The 23,406-nt window shown below is 36.4% G+C and overlaps 1 protein-coding gene across 2 annotated transcripts in view; it reads left to right on the forward strand.

Moving 5' to 3' along the window:
* Window positions 1-22,600, forward strand: part of SEPTIN7 (septin 7) — a 78,534-nt gene extending 55,934 nt beyond the window's left edge. For both annotated transcript variants that reach the window (XM_058821123.1, XM_058821115.1), the window contains exons 4-14: window positions 1,825-1,925; window positions 2,526-2,660; window positions 5,581-5,698; window positions 7,333-7,425; window positions 8,649-8,745; window positions 10,788-10,839; window positions 11,752-11,877; window positions 15,941-15,961; window positions 18,242-18,377; window positions 20,930-21,069; window positions 21,583-22,600. In XM_058821123.1, the coding sequence (XP_058677106.1) occupies window positions 1,825-1,925; window positions 2,526-2,660; window positions 5,581-5,698; window positions 7,333-7,425; window positions 8,649-8,745; window positions 10,788-10,839; window positions 11,752-11,877; window positions 15,941-15,961; window positions 18,242-18,377; window positions 20,930-21,069; window positions 21,583-21,622 (1,059 nt within the window). In that variant the 3' untranslated portion in view covers window positions 21,623-22,600. The remainder of the gene's footprint in view (window positions 1-1,824; window positions 1,926-2,525; window positions 2,661-5,580; window positions 5,699-7,332; window positions 7,426-8,648; window positions 8,746-10,787; window positions 10,840-11,751; window positions 11,878-15,940; window positions 15,962-18,241; window positions 18,378-20,929; window positions 21,070-21,582) is intronic.
* Window positions 22,601-23,406: the final 806 nt, after the last annotated feature.

The raw sequence follows: 23,406 nt of genomic DNA on the forward strand, positions 1-23,406 counted from the left end.
GTAGTTAAAATGTACGTTTCTGAAGCAGTGCATGTATTCCTAGGTTCTCATGGCTTTCAGCTGCATGCTCTTGGAAGGATGAGAGTTGTATAGTTTGTCAAAGAGTAACTTGGTGGTGGCATAGGCTGGTGTGTGTACTGTTTTGTTTGGTTGGTTTTAATTCCTGGTTTTTGTTTTTTTTTTACACCTTCCTAACCTTGTACTAAGGCCTGTTCATGTTGGAGTTGAATTGGGTGGTCTTGAAGTCCAGCCCAACCTGGATACTTCTCTGACCAGTATCCTGGTAGCCATTAACTGTTTGAGAACTAGCAGCGAAAGGGACTGATCCAACTTGGGTAGGATCCCTACTGATGAGTAGGTAAAAACAGCATCCTGCATACTCAGAGATGAAATAGGAAGCTTTCTTTGCAGGTAGTTACTGTTTTTTGTGATTCTGGATATTCTCTTCTGAATTGGAATCAGTGTTACACTTGTGCAAGAGGGATTTAGTTTGACTTTGTGCAGTGGTAGTTTATCTTGTGGGTTTACAGCGTGTCACATAAGCAGTGACTGCAGAGCATTTGCAATAATGTTCAGGTGTGGCTGTGGGAGTCTTGGGAGTCTGCTTCACTTGCATAACAATCAGAGATGTGCAAGAGCTTACGAAGCATTAATATGATATTTCTCAAATCTTGAACTGGTCAAGAGACCATCCAGATAGGGTTTATTATAAATAGAACTTTGTTTTCTCTCCCCAGTTAGGGTTTGTGAGGCTTAAGGAATGTTAAGCAATGAGCAACAAGATGGCATTACCTTGAGTTTTCCAGCTCTCATGTGTTTCTGGATAAATGGCTTACATGGCTGATTTCTTGAATCATATCTAGAAAATGGTGTGATTTAATAGGAATTGTTTTAATATCAGGGGGAAAAAAATGATGATTAAATGTTTGAGAAATTGGAAAGAAGCCAACATGGGTTTGTCATTTCATACTGCTATGCATCTCACTGATAGTACAGTGGGGTACAGCACTTTCTCAGATGGACTGACATTGGCAATATCAATAATTACTGAAATATTAGTAGGGAGAAGAGGGTAGCAGTCCATGTGCTGCTTAGCCTCGTTCTTCTCTGTCATGACATGCCTAATCTGTTGGGTGACATGTTCAGTGCAAGCTGCCTGAGCTGTGCTGTGGGTGGGTGGTCACAACTGGAGGCATGAACTCCCACACCCCGATCTTGCATCATTCCTTGTGCTGATGCAGTTGCCTTCTGAGGAGGGTTTCCATCAGTGGCTTGAGCTAACAGGAACCCAATGCATTACAGTCACATGAGGTCTAGCTCAGCAGATTGCAGCCAGATTGTATTACTTTCCAGTATAATTCTGTAGGTAATAGGAAACCATCACTTTGAGATGGTTCCCAGCCATTATGCTAGCTGAAAAATAAATGTATTCTTAAAAATACATTAACAGGACTAGAAGTGTCTAAGGTGCTTGTGTGGAAGATTAGTTTTGAAAAGTGTCATTTTCTTTGAAAACTTTATCAAATTTAATGCCTGGTTAAGGTTTTTCCTGTTTATCAGGAATTTAAGTATTAAGATATCCCGTATACTTAGAGAATTCTTTTATCACTGACTTTATTTAAATAATGATCTTTTTCTTTTAAAAAATATTCATTATTGTAAAATTATTGGGATTTTATAAGCAGAACACAGACACAGCATACCTCTGAAGCAGAAAAGTTAGCAATTCTTTGTCAGGCTTCTTATTCATTGAATGCTTTTCCCAGTGTTTAAGATAGTTGACTAAACTGCTAAAAATTTAATCTTACTGTATTCATTTTACAGGTTGAGCAGTCAAAAGTTTTAATCAAAGAAGGTGGTGTTCAGTTACTACTTACAATAGTTGACACACCAGGATTTGGAGATGCTGTGGATAATAGTAATTGGTAAGGCATTCTTTGTATGTTCTCCCATGATAATTCTGCATTGCATTTTGTGTGTGTAAGAATACCTTGTGACATATTTTAAAATGCAGGTTTCAGTATTCAGTTAAAATACTAACACTTCTAAACTTTTCATTTAGCTGAAAACTTCTAACTACTGTAATTCCAAGTGCCTTTATAACTTGACTGAAGTGCAGTCAGCCTTTCCCATTAAACTGAATGGTGCATTTGGCTCTTTATCCACACATGCAGTGTGCAGAACCACCTTCTGTGCTGTCACAAGATGTGATCAGTGAAGCATATTCCTTTAGCTACAGTTCTTAAGTATTCTCTTTTTATGCTTTTACAATGAAGGTGATTGTGTTTGAAAGGTTTTTTTCAGTGGACTCACACATTGTATCTTCAGAACTATGTAACTCAATTTTAGGTTGAAGAGTTGATCAGTTGCAGTGTTGAAGTACCTTAATTAAAAAAAAGCAAATGAAAAGCAAAAAAACCCACCCCAAGCTGTGGAGAAATTGTGAACATCTATTTCTTAGCAAAAAGAGGTTTCTTTATGTGAGTAATGTAACTTACGGGTTTTTATTCATGTAATCTCTGCAGCTGGCAGCCAGTTATTGACTACATTGACAGTAAATTTGAGGACTACCTGAATGCAGAATCTCGAGTGAACAGACGCCAGATGCCAGATAATAGAGTGCAGTGTTGTTTATACTTCATTGCTCCTTCAGGACATGGGTTTGTATTAGTGTATTTTATGTTTTCATTCTCTTATCTCAGATAAAAATTTGTCAATCTGAGTTCTAAATCGAACTTTCTCAATGGCCTGCAGATCATGCTTAATTTCAAAGATGAGTTTACTTTGGCTTGTCAAACATTAGCAAGCCAAACACCAGACAGTACAATTGCACATTAATTGCATAACAAGAGAGATAGAATTCTAGCAATGAAAAATATAAAGATGTTCACAGGTGCCAGGTCTGTTTGTGATCTGTATGTCCTTAGATCACATTAGGAGAAAGTGGTTCACATGTCAAGCAAAAGGATTTTTCCTTTCCATTCTTCCTCCCTCCCATTAGTGTAAATTGAAGATGGAAAGTTTAATGCCTCCTTGTAAGCACACCAATAATTCACTTGGTGTGTAGTATTTTGTCTAGTGGCACTTCCAGTATAGGCATTGCAGATTATTTTTCAGTTATAATGTGATCTTCCACCCCTGCACAGTTTTTACTAGATCAGACTTCTATCTAGTGGTAGACAGGGAGAATTGCATTTCCAGAGTGTATTAGGTACAGATTAACTATCTGAAACTGGTTGTTTATCTTTTTATCATGGTATCATTATTAAATTTGTCAGACTCTTGAGTTACACCTTCAAAACCAGAAGGAGGCGAAGATAAGTTTAAGCCTATTCTATTGTGTTGGTCAAAAGTAGTAAAACCTGTTGAAGGGAGTGATGAAGGAATTTAAAGAGTATTCCTCAGGCAGTAAAAACTGCCAGCTATTATACTTAGCTTCTGTAGCTAGCACTGGAATGGGTCTAATAATTTTGAACTGTACAGATACTTCCAAATATGGAAAGAAATGCCAGAGGGTGGAGGTTTTTTTAGGTAGACTTGCCTTTATTAAGTATTTTGTTGTTGTTCAACAGGCATGTTTGTAATGCCAGTTTTGCTCAACATGCATGTCAGTTTTAAATGCAAACACTTGAATTCTTGACATGCTGTTTTAGTAGTGTGCAAAATCCAAAATGTAATTTAAATAACAAGAAGATGATCCCTTGTGTTAGTCAGTTATTTCTGAGCTAATTTTCACATTCTTCAAAACGCATGTCTTCCCTGCACACCCCCATGTCTGTTAGCACTTCCTAAATCAGTGGGAGGTACAAGTTGTTCTTAAGCAAAAAGAAAAGTAATGTTTCCAATGGATTAAAATTTAGTCACTAAATTTGTGAGGCTAAAAGCTGTAAAATTATATTCCTTGTACAGGTATTTAATGTTATTTTTAGGGGAGAAAAAGGTGTACAATTATGCTAGGTTTTCATACTATTTTTCAGTTCCTGGAATAAATGCTTAAAATTGTCATCTCAGTAAGGAAGTTAATGAAGAAAATTGGTGCTGCTTTTAGCATTCGTTTCCTCTTTTAAGATGCTGCCCTCTCTGAAAGGACAGAGCTCACTTCCTACCTGGTTTTTGTGGTGATGCAGTCTTTACTCCTGTTCCCTCTGCAGACAGCAGCACATCTAACCCACCAAGTAGTGTCCTCTTTACTCTTAATGCATGATTATATTTATGTTGAATTTAAGCGTTTGTGGGTGAGCTTGCTTCTGCTTGTCATTTTAATACAGCTGTAAAAACCTGCTTTAGAAATTTAGAAATTATAAAAAACAACAGTTAAAGTCCTATTTAATACATCCCACCATTTTAGCTAGTATTCCCATAAACACCTAAAATGATTGAATTGGTTTCTGTGGAAACAGGGGGAGAGAGTGGAGGGGCTGGAGGAGCCTTCCAGGTAAGTGAATGGGATGATGACAGAATTCACAATCTTTCTGCAATTTTGGAATCTTTATATAAAGCTTTCCTGCTTCAGTCTCCTCTGTAAACACTGAAGTCCTTAGTTCAGCAGACCTCTTGAACAACTGTGCTTTGGCAGCTGCTCTTCAACCCAGTGTTGCTGCCCTAGGTAGCTTTTTGAAGCAAGTAGGAGGAAAGCATATTAAGGTGAATGGATAACCAAAAGAGTGCTTATAATGTAGATGTGCTTTAATGTTAGCTATTTAATGGGCACATGTTGAGAACTGGTGAAATCAGTGACAGGTAGAAAATGTAAAAATGAAGCTAAATATGCGTTCTTGAACATTTTCTTCATTCTTTTTTTATGTATGGTTTTCAGAAATTTCAGTACCAAATTAATCTGGTTTTAATGTTCCTAATACTAATTTTTTTAGGATGAAAAATAATCTTGTTAAATCCTCTAAGTGAATCCTTTAAGCCTGACTAAACTTGCTGTCATTAATGCATCAAAACCTCTCTAGTTTTACTTCAGGAAACAGGAAATACTGACCACTTTGATCCACATAGACGGTGAATATACAACCACACTGCCACCCTATACCCATATGATGGTTTAGTTTTTATCACTGTCATCCACTTTCATAACTGTCTTTTTGTTTTACATACCAGTTTAGAGGTGAGATATTTCTAATTCGTTTGTACATAGGCCACAGGGGTTAAATAAAAAGTCTCCTAGCCCACTCTCAAGAGGAAGTATATGGAGACTTTCAGAACCTGCAACTCTGTGTGAACAGAGCATAATTCACAACTGTGAGCTCTTATCAGTCAGGCTTTAAGTGGGATTATCTTCCAGCTAATAACACAAACTTTACTACCTTCATAGAGTTCTTACATCTTGCTTAAATGAGTGTACTTTCAGCTAGCAGAAGACTTATGACAGCTAGTAATACTAACTTACCACTTATTGCTCTTGTATTATATAATTTAGGGGATTTGCTGTAATAATTGCAGGTAACCTTTTCATTTTCAGTCATCTGTCACTCATAGTTCAGTGTCTTAAGAGTAGTTGTCAGGACGAATCTCATCATTTGTACAGTCTTGTTTAATTAATGTAAATTGCAAAGCTCTAATGCTGTATTTCAGACTTAAGCCTTTGGATATAGAGTTTATGAAGCGCCTGCATGAAAAAGTGAATATTATTCCACTTATTGCCAAAGCAGACACACTTACACCCGAGGAATGCCAACAATTTAAAAAACAGGTGAGTTGAAAAATTAATATTTACAACATAGGATAATTTAGTAAGTTGGTCCCTATGGAAATGGTGAGATTTAACTTACATGCAGAGTTTAAACCCTGAAGCAATAACTTGAGACAGCAAAGCTAAGTAATTTATATCTCTAGATTTAATTATAATTCTTGGTGAAATAATCTTGTTTCTGTCCTCAGGGGAAAAGGTTTCAAGTATAGTATGTTTCTTGGCAAGTAAAATAATTCACTGCTGAGATAAAAATCAGTAAGGGAGGAAAGAAGCTTTCAGGATTTAGGTGCCTGACAGAAGTGTGTTAAAAAAAATAAGGTATTCAACACTGTGTGCACCACTTCTATGTTGATGCACCGTAATTATTAAAGATACCTCAGGTATTATATGAGAATCAGTAAACTCGTTTACTCTTGGGTGTGGTAATGCATTTTAAAGATGTTGAGATAATTCTAGCATTGATACAACTGATACTATGTCTTTGTATTTGTAGAATGTATTTGCTGTGAGTGTCTACAAGTGGTTTATGTTTTATTTTCAGCTACATTATCAGAGTAGAACAGTTAAGCTTTGTAGTATTGTATGAAGAGGACAAGGAGGAGCCAGAACAAGACAAGACATAAAGTTTTTTTTTTATTGAACTCTGTCCAGTCCCAGTTTAGAAGAACAGAGTTCTAAAAAGGTGGCATTAAGAGGTGTTGTGTGTGAAACTCTTGATTTAAATAGACAAGATTAAAAATTAGATGACAGAAAGGAAAAAATGGTAGATTTCTAAATATATAAGTAGCTTTATGAATGAGTGGATGTTAAACAGGGGGGACTTTCCCAAACCAAACTATGAAAATAAGTCCTTGCATGATTTGGAAACTTAACTTCTCCTAAGGCTGCAAACCCATGAGCCAGAAATATTCCCCAGGGCTCTGCAGTGCAGCTGTCAGCTAAGTGGTCTAATATTTTTCCATCCTAAAATTCTGCAAAACTAATCAGCTTGTTTTTAAAAATATCCTTCAGACAAATATAGCTTCAAAACAGGACAGTCACTTTATTATTGCTTGTGAATGTTTTTCAACAGTACTAACTGCTAGAGTTAGTCCATCAGTCACAAGCTCTATTAAAATAGGCAGGTGATCCTGCTTCAAGCAAGTGCTGCTCAGGTATGATGGAAACAGAAAAGAATAGGAGTGACAGCAGTAGCTGTTGTGGGAACTCAAAGGGATAAAGTGTGCCTGCAATTATCTATTCAAGTATCTGGTTTTTAAAGAACCCAATTGCAAAACTAGTCTGAAAGTTTGTTGTATTAGGTTTTGCACCTAACTCTATGTAGACAGAATTTCCTTTAGAGTAAACCTCTTATTTGTCCTGTTGTAGAAAACTGATATTAATTTTTGCTGTCTTGTGTTAGTGGATAATATTTTGGTAGCTGGGAGCTCTAGCTCTGATTGTGTCTTCTCTTGGCTAAGGAGAGATGATAACACTATTAACCTGAGGTCACCTGAGGGTGTTAAATGTTATGTTGTAATTTAAGTCAGGGTAATCGAAAGGATTTTATGTATCTAACAAAAGGAGGAGAATCAGCAAAAAATCAGGCTGTTAGAAGTATGAAATCCTCAAAAATATAATAATTTTGTTTCTAGATAATGAAAGAAATCCAAGAACACAAAATTAAAATATATGAATTTCCAGAAACAGATGATGAAGAAGAAAATAAGATTGTTAAAAAGATTAAGGTAAACTAATTTTCTTTTGAAAAAGTGCTTATGGAGGGGCAAGGGGGGGTCGAGTTTGAAAAGCATTCTGTCATTAATGAAGAGCCCACTAAAGTGTTTAGAATATAGAAATCACATGTAAAGCTGTCCTGAGGGTCAGTGTTCCTTATCAGAAGCAATGAATGACATTATTAAGTCATCTATGTCCTTCAATAGCTAAAATTCAGAATGAGAGCACTAGATCACATGTTCATTAATGAACTCTTAAAGATCACTTTTTAAAATTCATCCTTATTTGACTTCTGTCCACCCTCCACAGCTTACCACTTTTTTTTTTGGTTCTGAGCTTTGAAGGAGGCAAGGGTTTTCTTTCAGACAGACATGTGCAGTGGCATAAAGTGTGTGCATTACAGCTAATAGCTCTCTGGCTGATTGATACACTGAAACCTTAATGGAGATAAATGACTAAAGAAAATCAAAAGGACTGTCAGGCTTTTGAAAGGCCTTTTCTTAGTTTACTCCTGTTTTCAGTTTGTTCTTTCATGTTGGAGTCCATCTTGTGTATGTTTCTTGAGCCTTGCTTCTGTTTGTTCAGTAGCTGTAACGGCTTGTAAGAGCTTTTAAATTTTTTTGTTACTGGGGAAATCTAGGATAGATAAACACGAACAGGACAAAAAATGGAAGATATTCTGGGACTAAGCCTAGAGAAGAGCAGAATAAAGGCAAAGACAAAAGTGCAAAATACTGAGCGTAGTACTCTGTCCCTTTCTGCCCCTGGAAGCTGCTCTTGGCTCCTTTGTTGCTTGTTACACTGGAGGCATTCTCAGTTCAGCTGAAAACAAGAACTTGACGTGGTTCTTTGCCAAACCTTTGAAAACTGGGTACAAGATCCAGTCAAAGTAACAGCCCTTGTAGCCAGTGGGTATATGACTTGGTAAATAATTGTGCAGTTATATAAATAGGAAATGGTTTGCCTCTTGCATAGCTTACTGAGTAACAGTAGTGTCTGTTCCTTAACTAGATTCACAGAATGCAGCAGCATAAGGAATTCAGAAGGAGTGTGTGTATATATAAGTCATTAAACTGGGCAGAGGTCAATAAACATCACTATTCTTGCACTTCTGGGTTAGCTGCATTGCAGTGTTACAGCACTGACCTAGCTTATGTTAAGTTGATACATGGGCATGCTTTCAGTATCTTTTGGCAGCAGATTTTGATTTTTAAAGTCATACTTTATCTTGTAGGACCGTTTACCTCTTGCTGTGGTAGGTAGTAATACGATCATTGAAGTCAATGGCAAGAGAGTTAGAGGAAGGCAGTACCCATGGGGTGTTGCAGAAGGTAAGGCTTTCTTGTGATTTTTTAAATCCATTTAAAACTTACTAGACATGAGTCTGTATTTGACATGTTTGAAATGCTTAATTTCAATGATCTTTGGTCTGGAAATTATTGGAATATACTATTTTGTTATTCTGACAATGTTGGAACAAGGTAAAGGTTTCAACAACATGTAACTTTGCTAGCAGATTTCTCTTGAAGCCTCAGTGAGAAATTGTAAAACCTGTATTAATTTATTGCAGGTGATGATGTGACTTAAATTACAGTTGTTTTCTAACTTTTTTACCTTAATTATCTTCATCTAAAACCTGTGTATTAAATTCTTCTTTCTAGAGCATTCACATTATAAATATTAATTTGATCAGTTCAATTGCTATAAATAAAATTTTTCCCAAAACATCTGATTCTTAAGTACTGGGTTGTAGCAACAGAAAGTTACCTGGTAATGAATAGAGTACTTTGTTTAAAAATTTGTTTAAAACTTACTTTCTACTATAGAGACTTGAAGATAATTGCACGTTCTTCTGGCAGCCATTTCTTGTGCTTTAATGCTGTTCATATATTTCAAATGCCACATGGCATGACTTGCACCACACTCTGTAGTAAAACAATCACTATTAGACTGTTTTTCCATGATCATTGAGTTTTTTCCTTTGGTGTGCATGTGTTGAATAAAGCAGAATTTTTTTTCTCTCACTATTTCTGCCTTCCAAGGGCAATGGACTATAAATTGGATGCAGTGTAAAACAGACAAAAAAGCCCCAGCCAACAAGCAGTGTATGGACCAATATTTAAAAAGGAATGCTGCAGCACTTTGAAGTGCATGTCTGGCAGGAAATGAGGTTTGGCAGAAAGTAAAAACCAGCTGCATCAGAGAAGATCAAGCTTTATTTCAGGCTCTTCTGTTGGCATTTGGAGATGTGCAAAATTGTGCTGCTTTTCTTTATTTTAAAACAAATTTCTGAAAGGTTTCGTGTTCACAGTGGTATGACTTTTGGAAAGGAAGAGCTAGCCTAACTAAAAGGAGCCTCTTGGAGTGGCTTTCAGTCTGTCAGGACAGAGATGATGCTTTTTTGGGAGTATGATTTCATGTACCATCTGAGTGGAATTTACCAGTCTGTGTAAAACCATGGAATAAAATAATGCAGGAGTGCAGATACAAGAATGAACACACAAAGTGGCAATGTTCTGCATTTTTCTGTAGGATTCACTGAATTTACTTGAGCTATTTTAATTCCTTCATCTTGGTTTTTTCCCTCCTTGCCATGATAATGTCTGTCTTTACTTCAGAAGCACATTGGAAGCTGCCCTATGCCTTTCTTTCGTGTGTGCTAAGAGCTTTGTGTGTTGCCTTCTCTGTCTGCACATTTGAGAGTTCTGGGCTGTGCATTTTTCTCCAGTGTCATTTCATGATCTCTCAGGGAAATGCCACTCACAGAATCAGCCTCTTCTACTTCAGTGGGGTGATGGGCACAGTGGAATAGGTGGCATCTGTAATGACATCATAATGGCAGCTGCCAGCTCACTCTTCATCTGTAGGTTGGTGCATCAAATTCAGTACACAACCTTTGCTTCAGTAATGAAGAACTAAATCCATATTAAAATTAAAATGGAGACTTCTGCAACTTATTGGGCAGGGACAAACCGGTTGAGTCTGTCTTTTAAAGGTTTTTGGATATAGCTGGATCTAGACTGAAGTCTTCCCTTAGTGTCTGATCCTTACACAACTGTGCTGTGAGGCAGCCAAAGGATGAAACAGTTAAACTGGCAAAACTGTGCTTCTGTTGTGATCAGCAGCTTATTCTGCTGCACTGACTCAGAACAGTTTGCCAGTAAGGCTTAGGGGAGCATAGGAACTCTGCTGGTAAGACACATTATTATAGTTATGTTAATGCTTTCCTTCTGCTAACACACATGTTGTTTGAGTAAGGAAAGGCTGTGGGAGTAATTTGTTGTTGGAGTGAATGAAGACGGGTGACATTTTACCTCTGTGTAAAGCACAGATTTTGGTTGACATCTCAACAAAAGCTTACTTCTTCTTGCAGTTGAAAATGGTGAACACTGTGACTTCACAATTCTGAGGAACATGTTGATAAGGTGAGTAACTGATAGGTAACATTAAGTTTTCTGGTATATCTGAGAGATTGGAAAGTCATATATTGGAGAAAAATGAATTTGAGACAGTGAGTTCATATGAATTTCCATATTTTTTAATTGTAAACAGTTATCTTACATTTTATGATAATTTGTTTAACCACATACTTAGCAAGCAGTGGTGTTGATAGTGATTTTTTTGTGATTGCTTTTTCTGTTACTAGTTTATTCTGTTACTAGTCCAGAGGAGCCTGATTATCTCTTAGTGCTGATGTGTACGTAGTTGTAGGCATTTTCTAAAAACTTTAGCACTGAAAACTTACCTAAAACAAGACTGCCTGTGCTTTATGTTAGGTGCTGAGTCCTGTGCTCCCAGCAGTCCACTAGGTGACATCTGCTGTAAAAACTGTTAGTTTGATTCCTAAGCTTTGCTTTTCTCCTGGCTGACAATGGAAAATTATGAAAAGAAGTGAATTCTTTCAGCTTAGTCTTGACGTTAACATTTAGCTTTTGTAGAATTAAAAGATGGAAACCACGAAATTTTGGCTTGTTGTTTCTTGCCTGACATTATTTTTCCCACCTACTACAGTAGTAATATACACTTTTCTTATCTGCCTGTCAAATTACCTGCAAGTTTATCCACAGAACTCAAACTTTCCAAAGACTGGTCCTGTAAGTTAGTGTTTGGGATATTGCAAGCTTTAGATAGTTTGGTGCAAAATAACCTGATATTTCTGTGCCTCTGCTGTCTTGAGAGCTCCAGTTTAAGTGGTAGAGTAAAAATATTGTGAGAAATGGGACATTATTGGAGGGATATAATTTAATTCAAGTCAATCTGCAAAATGAACAGGGACTGATTTTTCAGGTAGTATTTTGTATTTGTGCACTAAGCTGATAAATTACACTTATTGACAGAACTCATATGCAGGACCTGAAGGATGTTACTAACAATGTACATTATGAGAACTACAGAAGCAGAAAACTGGCAGCTGTTACATACAACGGTGTTGACAACAACAAAAATAAAGGGCAGCTAACAAAGTAAGTTCCTGTTAAGGCTGAATTGCACTTTAATTTTTTTTTTTTTTTTTTTTTTTTTTTTTTTTTTTTTTTTTTTTTTTTTTTGGTTGGCTGGCTGGTTTTATGAGTGTGTGGTGGTGTTTTGGGTTTCTTGGGGAGGGGTGCTGGTGGGTTTGTATGCTATAGCCTTCAGTCAGTTGTCTCTTTGCTGTGTTTGGAAAGAGACAGCCTCTTGTTTACTTGTAATTTGGAGTTTTTTCCTCTTTCACTAAGACTGACACTAGTTTCACTGAACATGCTAAATAGTAGATTCAGTTTTGAAGAGAATTGTTACATTTACTCAGAGTTTTACACTGATACCACAAAGTTCTGGTGCATTAATTTCTATTTTGGTTTACATGTTACTTGTGGAATTTTTGGTTCTTCTGCGTGAATGATCAATACTAGTGTGTCAGGGATGTTTTTGAGAAGAATGGGTTAATATTTATTTAGAAACTCTGAAAAAGCAGACCTGCTACTGTCATCTTTGAAATGCTGCTCTAGCAACTCATATGGCTGCCTATCATGGCAGGGGAATTATTGCAACATCATTATCTCTTGTGAGAAGGGAGTTGCAATGCAGTGTTTGGGGGCTTCTGTAGCTGTTTTTTCAAACTCATTTTTATTACCTGTGACAAGAAGTTACTTGCCAACCAGATGAAGTTAGTCAAAGATTTAAAAGTAGGCTCTACTGTATACTGAATTGTATAATGCTATTTGCGAATAGCTACATTCAAATATTCTGCTCTGCATGTAGTAACTGCATCAACAGTAATTAGTGATTAAATAATTATTAATTAATGGTGCTCTTATTTAGTACTATATTTAAGTACAAATTTCTCAATCAAAATAGAGGGTACTGTTCTTTTCAGCTAATGGTATGCAAAGTTACAGCTGTTCTTCCTGAAAAAGATCCCTGAAAATAGTTGGAAATACCTGCTATTTGCACCCATATGACAGTTACAAAGCCATTTTTTACTAAAGAAATGTCTATTCTACACTCTCTTAATGCTTTAAAAGTTGTGAGGGAATGATTTAAATGGACGTGATTTCGTTTCATCTATTGTGAGTCTGCATGAGACTTCCCTGCATGGCACTGACAAAAAATGTAATAGTTTATGACAGTTATAGCAACTCTTCAGAAGTGTACTTGCACTTAAGTAGCATTTCTAATGAGGTCAAGTCTTAAAAATACTAGTTTTCAAATATATGTGTCCATCACACTGTGGTTTCTTATCACTGTCATGTTTCTGCCATCATCTTATTCCTGACTTGTAGCTCAAGGCTTCTGAGTGCACATAGCAAGTATGTCAGATGAAAATGTAGTAATAGGAGTGCAGAAGAGAAAATCCTGCATTTTCTCCAGGACTTCTAACTTGCTATTACTGTGCTTTTTACTGTATTATTATTTGCTATTACTATACTGAAAAGTGAAACTTTTTTCCCCCCCTCATTGTTATTTGGGATATCAAAGGAAGTTGTTTACATTTTCCTGTGTGTGTTATTAAATACTGGGGTTTCTTATATACCTTTCAAAATCTTAGTATGTTTTTCTTAGATTTTGGAAAATCTGAATTTTAGTGACAGTAGTTTTACCATTTTTGTTTTGTGTCTGCTTAGATTTGTGTTAGTCTCCACCTACAAACTCAGTCTGTTACCTCATCCATGTAAGAGGGCTGGTTATTCTGCATTCTTTAAAATAGCAACAGAGTCACTATTTAAATTTTTTTTCCCATATTGCAGACACAATAAGATGTTACTTTATACAAAAATACATCTATGAGTAGATTTTAGAACTCTTTGTGACCTTCATTCACCCCTCCACCCCACTCAGTTTCTGATAGCATTCCTGATACTTCTTTTTGAGCCAGAACTTACATACACTACCAGGGTGTGGAGTTACTTTGCTTTCTGAAGCATGCTCACTTTGCCTCTCCTGTCACTTCAGATCACTGTGCTGTCCCACCTGAATATTTCCAGGTGAATGTGCTTTCTGGAACTATTTTCTCCTCTAGAAATCTGTTGCTTGGAGCACTGCAGTACTGGAGCTCAGAGATGAATAAATACAGTTGGTGCTCTTTGCTATCAGGGTTTTTTTTGTTCAAGAGAATGAGTAAATGCAGTTTGATTCAGCCATCTGAAAGATGGCAAAGTCTATTGCAAACTTAGGAAGACTATTTGAACATTTTGTAAGAGTTTGTTCCCCAGAGCACAGGGTGACTTAATAAGTAAATACATTAAATTCTTGAACATGTGCTGGTTATGAAGCAGCTGATGCTATTTTTCTGTTTTTACCTTAACCATATGTTGAGTTGCAGTTTTTTGGGTGTTTTTTTATGCTTTAACATGCATTTTTTTACTTCAGTGTGGTTTTGTAGCTTTTGGTTTTTTAATCTAGTATAGTTGAAGCAGCATAGAAGGAATCTTCCTAATAACCATGTGCCTCCTGGAAACTGAGGGGGAGGAACAGATATTAACAGTTTATCTGTGCCTCCCCTTAGGAATTTTATGCTTGCCTGCTGGGCTTTTGAAAGCAGCGTCTGTGTCTCAAATTGGGACAATATTGATTCTTGCATGGGAGACAGATCCTGTATCTCTGTGTGAGAATGGAGACGTGCTCTGATGCTGTCTGGTGGTATTACAAGCACATGGTTAAACACAGAAACACCCCCTGGCTCTGGAAACTCCTAAGCTGCTGTTTTTTGAGAGACTGGGGGGCAGACATACCAGGAGACATGCAGTGGTGCTTGTACTTTGCCAAAAGTATCTCCTGCTGGCAGCTGTTGGAGCTGTTGGACTGACCTTTTGTAGCTTTAAAACAGCTGTATTTTTATGATCCTAGCAGATCTCAGTTTTTCATGCAGCTGTTAACATATTTCTTTAGACAAAAATGCTCATGTGAAAACAAATAGAAGTATGTGCTACAAGTTTTAGTAATACTGTGCAGATTAATTGAAGCATTTTTCTGTCCAGTTAATAATCTTAACGCTGATTTGGTGAAACTTGACTGTTCTGTAAGTAACTTGTTAACTTAGGAGCAATCCAAAGCATGTATTTTCCATGGTTATGGAGGGGTTTTTTGTATTTTAGGTTTAGTCTGATTTGTCAAATTTTCAATATCATCCTAACCATTGAAAAAATTAAATGTCAAGGTAATCTTCGCATATGTAAATAACTTGTCTCTTTAAATCATGTGGTAATGGTAGTTTCACATGTGTCCTCTGTGACATGTGAGAAAATTGGCATTTGCTCTGAAATTGTGATGTTGTAATTAGAGAAATCTTTTTGATTTGCTGTATGAAGCTGCTATCTTTAGTGAATTTAAAAGTCAAATCTTATTTTTATTGCGAGTCATACTGTACCTCGTGAAGATGGGTCTTATCCAGGATAACAAAATACACACTGCTAAGCCCGACCACTTGCATCTCCTCTTGCCTGTGTTGTTGGCGGGTTCTGTGCCATGAACCTGGAGCCCGTGTGAGAGCTCGGTGGGATCAGAGCCTGTTTGCAGCCCCTGTTCCGCTGAGCCGGGCGCTGCTGCAGCATCCCGGGGCCCGGGGGGTGACGCTGCCGCCGCTGAGACCCCTGGTGGCCGTGGGAGCCGAGTGCTCTTCCCGCAGTGTCAGAACATTCCCGGCTGCTCCATACGCGGCTCTCTGCCGGCTGACAAATTCTAACCCAGGAGATAAAGCCTCCAGGTGGCATTGGTTTCCAAAAACTTGTATAGAGCAAGTGGTGCTTGGTGTCACTAAAATATTTTAAAAGCATATGTGTTGTAGGAAAACTGTTCCTGAAAGCATCTGCACATCAAACCTGCGTTAGTATTGACATGATGTAGTGATCAACTAACTGAATTTGAAATAAATATAACAAGCTTGAACTAACAATTTCTTCCTTTTAGTATGAAAAATTTGCTTTTGGGGGAGCACATAATTAGCTTTAGGAATCTAATAATATTGAATTTACTTTTTTAAATTATTGCTTTTTGGTTTTGTGGTTTTATTTAAGCATGCTAAGCTAAGCCTCTGTATTTTTTGTTTTTTAGATTTGACACAGTTGAAGGCATGTAAGTGGTGATTTAAATTTTTCCAAAAAACTTAAGACAAAAATTCTATAAGCACAAAAAGGATTTCACTGTTTGATGTTTCAAATTTAAAACAGTTTCCTGGTATCCTGCTCTTGGCATTGTTTTTTCCACTAGCAGTTGGTTTCATTTTTTTTTTCCTAAAGCTGTGCTACTGTAAATTTTAGGCATTTGTAAATGCTTACAGTGACAAATACCTCTGTAAAAACCCATCTCTTTAGAAAACTTTTGGCTAAGATTCAAGTCAAATTTGGTCAAATTTCAGAAATTAGTAGAAGTGCATAAATTATGGAATTCCCCCCATTTCTATCCATGACTGAGGCATCTTTATATAGACGCTTATAAAGAATTAGTGCAATTTTTATCCTTACCTGTAAATTTACAGTTCTTCATTGAATTGGGGATTTAGTAACTTCAGTAATTTCTGACCATGATTTTATCTCATTACCTGCTTGCAGAGATTCTACTTTGCACATATCTAGAATAATTTTTAATTTTTGCAGAATAACTTAGAGGACTGTTATTAGAGCATGTCTTCTGAAATCAGTTAAATGTTTTACATCTTTGTTTAGTGGTTTGTGGGGGTTTTTTTCCCTCTTCAGCTCTTTTTTTTTTTTGTGTGTTTGTGTCTGATTTTTTGTTTGTTTGTTTTTGTTTAAATCCTTGTATCATTTTGTCCTGAAATAGAGAGTGATGTGCTTTTACCCGTGTCACATACTTAGGACCTAATAAAACCAGTTGTGACCTATGTTGTAAAGCTCTCAGCTGTAAATGCTCACCTGTCAGTTAATCTGATCTTCTGTGCAGACTGATTTGTACCACTTTCTCAAATACAGCTTGCATGGCATCCCCATTGGATTTACTAAGTTTTCAATCAAAGGACAGTTCTGCACCCCTTTCAAGTCAAAACTGCAGTCAAAATATGATTCCTCAATATTTATTCTCCTTTGTAGATTAGTTTTTGAAGAGCAGATGCATTTGAGAGCTTTACATCTCTAGAATAAAATAGTATTGTTTTGACAGCTGCTTAGCTTCCACAAGTACTGCTACTTACCTCTTCTTTCACTTCTTTAGTATTTTTCTGCATTATTATCTCACCTGTGTTTAACCATTAATTTTTTCCTTGTAAAAGATTGCTAGCAGTTGGCCTTTTGAAGGACTAAAGTAAAAATTAAACTGAAGATGCATTTCAGCTCTGTATATTATACAGCATTTTACTCACAAGTCCAAGCATTGCAGCTATTAATTCAGATTTGGTTTAATATATAGATTAGATGTCCTCTGCTGATTGATTGTAACAATTCCAAATATAATCAGTTCTTCATTTTTGCCAACACAATAGTTAAAACTTTGTCCTTTTAAGCCTTAGATACTCAAAACTGAAATAAGAGGCCAGTGATTTGGTTTGATTGCTCCTTGTGGAACAGCAGAGTGTTAACAAAACTCTGTAGCAATCATCACTAGATCTCAATCATCCTGTTTTATTATATGTTTACAGTGAAACTTACTATTTAAAACCCATATCACCATAACATGGATAGCAGGCTTATACAGCTTTAAAAATTCAGTACAATCCAGGGAAGTATACCATAAAGTATATGGAAAAAATTAAAAATAATGTACATTATTTTTATACATTACATTTATTAATAGCTTTCTAAAGGAAAACCTTCCTACTGACACTTGAAATATTGATGTTCAGTTGCCCAGACCTTTTTTTCAAAGCTGATCTCTCTTTAAAACTATGACCAGAGCTTTCAACACAGTTGCAATGTTAAGTGTCTCTTTGGGCTCACTTGGGAACAATGAAGATTTAGAGAGAAAATAGAACTTTAGTCTGCAGTGCTTCTAATTTTCTTATTATGTCCATTATTTTTTTAATATATTTGAATTATGGGGAAGAAAAAGATGCCTGAAGATCACTTGGAAGATGCTAATTTTCTTTTTCTTGTTTTAACATTTTCTCTCTTTCCATGACCAGGTGGTTCTACATATAGAAAGTCAAGAGTTTCTGTTAACTTAAAAGTAGTATAAATCAATTCTACGGGGGGAGGAAAAGATATTGTATGAAATATCTTTTTGAGTAAAGCTTATCTAAACAGTTAATATAATAATGTAAATTGAATTTAAGCTAGCAGTGCCTACAGCAGTGTGTTTATGTTACTGCTTCAGCATTTTTATCTTGCTTTTTCCAGATGTCCTAATGTAACAGACAGAGAAAAAGTTCTTACTAGCTAACTGCTTCTTCTGGATTTCTGGCAGGAGCCCATTGGCACAGATGGAGGAGGAAAGGAGGGAGCATGTAGCCAAAATGAAGAAAATGGAAATGGAAATGGAACAGGTGTTTGAGATGAAAGTCAAAGAAAAAGTGCAGAAACTGAAGGACTCTGAAGCTGAGGTAATCAAAATGTTCTAAACACCAATATAACTTGAGGCTCAACAAGTGTAGAGGTGGGACTTTTTGCCAAGACTTTGCAGCATAATTGACTCCATAGTTGGTTTATATGTGTAAAGACAGCACCGTTCTTCTTCCTCAGCTTGTTGCCTTTGCTGGAATGGTATAAATCTAAACTTAAAATGGAATTTAAATGTTCACATGTATTCTATTTTTATTTTTAGTCATAGCATGTTAAAATACTCCATAACATCCTTACCGTCTTCTTCTCCCTTTTCTTTGGAATATTTTGTGCTTATTCTTCCATGTGATTTTAAAAGTTCTTGTGACTTTTATGGCTTACATAATAAGCTAATGCAATAGTGATCATTTGTTGTGTGTATTGAAAAAGCATTTCAGGAACTGGACACAATGCCTATAGGGATCTCACCTAAATGAGAATTACGAGGCTAAGGAAGAGTCAGGGATTTGTTTTTGTCAGTGTTCTGGTACCATTTAAACAAATTTTATGGATACTTAACTCTAATTTCTGTCATCTCCAGGTGAAGTCCTCACAGTTGAAACCAGTTTTTTACAGGCTTCAAGGGGCTCTGAAAATGATCTTTTTAAGGGACTATTATAATTAGAAGTTTTACTTAAAACTTCTGAAATAAAAGTAAAAAATTAAGTAATTTTTAACGTTTTGGGAAAACAGTTTCTCACAAGAAGCCTAATAGAGAAGTTCAGAACTGTCAAAGTTCCTTAAGAAAGTTCGTCTCCAAATTTGAGGAAAAATGAGGAAACTTGGAAGAGTAGTTGAAATGCTTGGCAGCCTAGGCTCTGTAAGGTGCCAAGGCATACTGGATCAAATGGAAAAAAATTAATCTAGATTTTTTTTTTTTTTGAGAACTGAATAGACAAGGATATGAATAGTAAGCTATGCCAGTCAGTAGTTTGAGGATTTTAAAGCTATATGCTCTATCTGGATCATGGTTTTTGTAGCCACTTGATTTATCCTTTTTTCAATTTCTGTCTTGAATCTTTTTGAACCCTTTAATACTTCTGGTGTCCACATTTTCCTTGTTATGTGAAATACAGAAATACTTCTGGTTTTCATGTACTATCTCATGACTTTTTGACTGTATCCTGTGATACCAGTTTTTTATGTTCATTGCAATTAATTCTTCTTTTTTCTTCACCATTCATGGCTTTGTAAGCTTCTGTTGTATTTATGTAAATGTAGAAAAGTAGGCAACAGACAGTGCCATGTAAAAATGTGTAAAAGGAAATAGGTTTTCAAAGGCTGTGTAGAATGGGATTATGCAAGAGAATAAGGCAAGAGGGAGTTTTATATCACTTTCTCTGAAGTGTGGACTTCAGGTCAAGGGAGGGGATTCTACCCCTTTACTTCTCTGTGGTGAGATCCTGCCTGCAGTGCTGCATCCAGCCCTGGGGTCCCAGCACAGGAAGGACATGGGAATGTTGAGTCCAGAGGAGGCCACCAAGGCAATTAGAGGGATGGAGCAGCTCTTGCATGAGTGAAGGCTAAGAGACTTGGGATGGTTCAGCCTGGAAAAGAGGAGGCTTCATGGTGACCTCCCAGTACTGGAGGGACCCAACAAGAAAGATGGAGAAGGGACTATTTACAGGGGTATGGAGTGACAGGACAAGGGGAATGGCTCTAAACAGAAAGAAAGTAGGTTTAGGTCAGATATTAGGAGAAAGTTCTTTATTATGAGAGTGATGAGGCACTGGAACAGGTTGTCCAGAGAAGTTGTAGGAACCCCAGCCCTGGACATGTTCAAGGCCAGGCTGGATGGGATTTTGAGCATCCACATCCCTGCCCCTTGGCAGGAGGGATGGAATTAAATGATCTTTAAGGTCCCTTCCAACCCAAACCATTCTATGACTTAAATCAATTTTAAAAAGCAGTATACCACATGAAAGCAATCATGTCTCCTGACAAGTATTTCCATCCTTATATACAACACATTTGATTATCAGTCTGTCCCATCAACTTGCAGGAGAGAATTCCTGTTCTCTTTTGGAATGTAGACAATTCACTTTCTCAATAATGGTAATTCATTTAATTAGTGAATAAATTAATCCCCTTAATATTTTTTTCCAAATAGATCCACAATATAGTTAATGCTATAGGATTAAATCAATATTTTGGGGGTTTTTTTCCCCCACAGAAAAACAAAGATGTTGCTCTTTTATGCATTAGTGATACTCAAATGTTCTGAAACTTGCTGCTTAGTGTTTGCATCAAATACCAAAGTATTTTTAATTTCCTTTTATTTACCAAACATAGCTGCTTACAAATTCTGTTTGTAAACTGGGTAGCATTTGGGGCATTTTCTGTTACCTGTAAAATGAAGCTGTTGGATTAATAACCTTTTGGTTTCTGTTACTGGCTGTACCTATCACCTTAATGTTTTAGTCTGAGCTACTTTCTCTGAAGAAAAATAAAACACATAATTTTGTCGCATTAGTAAGTTTAGTTGTGATATTTGTTAGTTCCAAAAGTTGCTGTGTTTTCTGCACCTACTGACTCTGTTCATAATCTCCTACAGCTGCAGCGACGCCATGAGCAAATGAAAAAGAATTTGGAGGCACAACACAAAGAACTGGAGGAAAAGCGTCGTCAGTTTGAGGATGAGAAAGCAAACTGGGAGGCTCAACAACGTATTTTGGAACAACAGAACTCTTCCAGGTAAACTGGAGTCTTGTCCTGCAGTAAAAGTTCTGGAGCTTTCTGACACAGTAATGGTCCACCCATGGTTGTAGACCACTATGGAGGTCTCACTTAAAAGCCAAGAAAAAATTTGAACTGCTTTTAGTTACAAATGACCCTATTTCAGCAATAGTGGGAAAATTATTAGCTTCTAAAACAGATTTTAGCCTGCAAAAACATGGTATAAATGTATCTATGTAAATAAATAAATAAATGTTTATATTGATAGATTGCATCAGATTTCTGGGGAGATGAGGAATTAAAGTTCTGAGAATTAAAATGTTTAATTCCTTAAGTCCTTGGGAGGGGAAATCTGATGATAACTGCACTGCTTGATTCACACAAGTTCTGTGTACTCAGTAAGTTTCATCCATTGTGTTGTAACCACTAAAAGCCTTATTAAAATGCCTGTTGTAAAAGTTGTATATTTTTTTTTTAAAAACAGAACTTAAATGCATTATTTAACAAACTTTTTTTTTAATGTCATTTTAGAACCTTGGAAAAGAATAAGAAGAAAGGGAAGATATTTTAAATGCATCATTTTGACCACCAGTTATGTATTAGTTGCCAATATGCCCGCCTGGACATCAGTGTTTGTTGGATCCATTTGACCAATTTTGCACCAGTCGTATCCATAGTAATGGATTTAACAGCATGACAAATTTTTGTTAATTTTGATGGAGAATGAGATGCCTTGAATTGTCTAGGGTGTTGTGTACTTGGAAAAATAACAGCTCTAAGTACCTTTTTTCATTCTTTTTTTTTAAACAGGTGTCATTTTAATGCAAAAGAAAACATTTTACTGTTGTACAATCATGTTCTGGTGGTTTAACGGTTTACAGGATATCAAAAAATGCAGGACTCTAGACGGTTTTTAGTGAGGATAAATTGCCATAATATGATGCAAACAATGCTTCTCTATTATTATAATAAAAATTCCATTCAGTGCAGCATATACAATAATGTAATTTAGTCTAACACAGTTGACCCTATTTTTGACACTTCCATTGTTTAAAAGGACACATGGAAAAACAAAAGTTGTAAGCTTACAGTGCACCTAAGCTTTTTATAACAACCCTTTTATGTTTTGGATTCTTTAAATATATGCTATTCTCATTTAGTAACTTCTTTAGCCAGAAGGATCTCATTACTGCTTCATTTTTTGTAATAACATTTAATTTAGATATTTTCCATATATTGGCCCTCCTAAATAGAATATAGCTTCTTTCATATGGTAGGAACCAGTGAGTAAAACTTTCCTTTAACTCCCTTTTTACATTTTATGGTAAGTAGCAGGAAAACGCATTTATAGGTCATTTCTAGGCAAAATTGTGGAGTTAACTACCAACCTGTTTCTACCTGTGTGCAGTCTTTCTTTATTTTACTAGAAATGGGAATATGGCCTCGAGAAAAACATCACCATTTTGCATTTAGCTGTATTCATATACTGCATTTCTGTATTTTTGTTTGTATTGTAAAAAGTTACATAATAAACAATGTTGTGATGTAACACGCTGCTTTGTCAGGAGTTGTTATGGAGTTGAACAGCTGAGTACTTCTCTGGAAATGTGTGAACTTTCTCTCTGATTACCTGTGCCTTTTATTTCATCTGAGGAATCAGTTTAAGATGTAGAAGATTCCAGTTTCCATGGCCATGCTGTGAATTGGCTAAACAAGGATCTTTCTGTCGTGCCCAGGAGAGGGCACCAAGTGCCCGCACACCCTGTGCTGTGTCCTACCAGCTCCCCTTCTGGCCAGTCCTGCTTTTCCTGCTGTCCTTACTGCCTTCTGCAAGTTTTTAGGAGGATCTGGTGGATGGGTGGGAAACAACACATTTGTAAGTTGTTAAAAATTGATGGGGATTTCTTATGTCTATTTGACTATGGAATAATGAAGAATATCTCGTTTTTTTGCAATGTTCCCTGTATTATCCCTGTTATCACTCTGTTTCTGCTCATTTTTTAACATGAATTATGATTACAGAAATATTTATTCAGCTTGCTTCTCAAAGAAATTGCATTTTCAGTAGCCTGCATAAAGGCCTCCTTGTAACTAATTTCAGATATTCTGCCTGTCTCTTTTTCAGAGAAGACACTGAGTATCAGTAAGTGAACATTTCTTTCCCTTGCAGGTAAATAGAATTGCAAAATCTGGTCTGTGATGAGTCTCAGAGGATGTACACTGCCTGCATCTGCCCCTCAAGTTTCATTTTAATTCAGTAAATTGAATAATTTAATAACCAGGCAACAGTCACCATGTAGGACAGAATTCTGAACTGCTTTTTGGACTCACCAAAACTGAGGATGCACTCTATGT

The sequence above is a fragment of the Ammospiza caudacuta genome, chromosome 1 (genome assembly GCF_027887145.1).
Source record: "Ammospiza caudacuta isolate bAmmCau1 chromosome 1, bAmmCau1.pri, whole genome shotgun sequence".
Lineage (NCBI taxonomy): Eukaryota > Metazoa > Chordata > Aves > Passeriformes > Passerellidae > Ammospiza > Ammospiza caudacuta.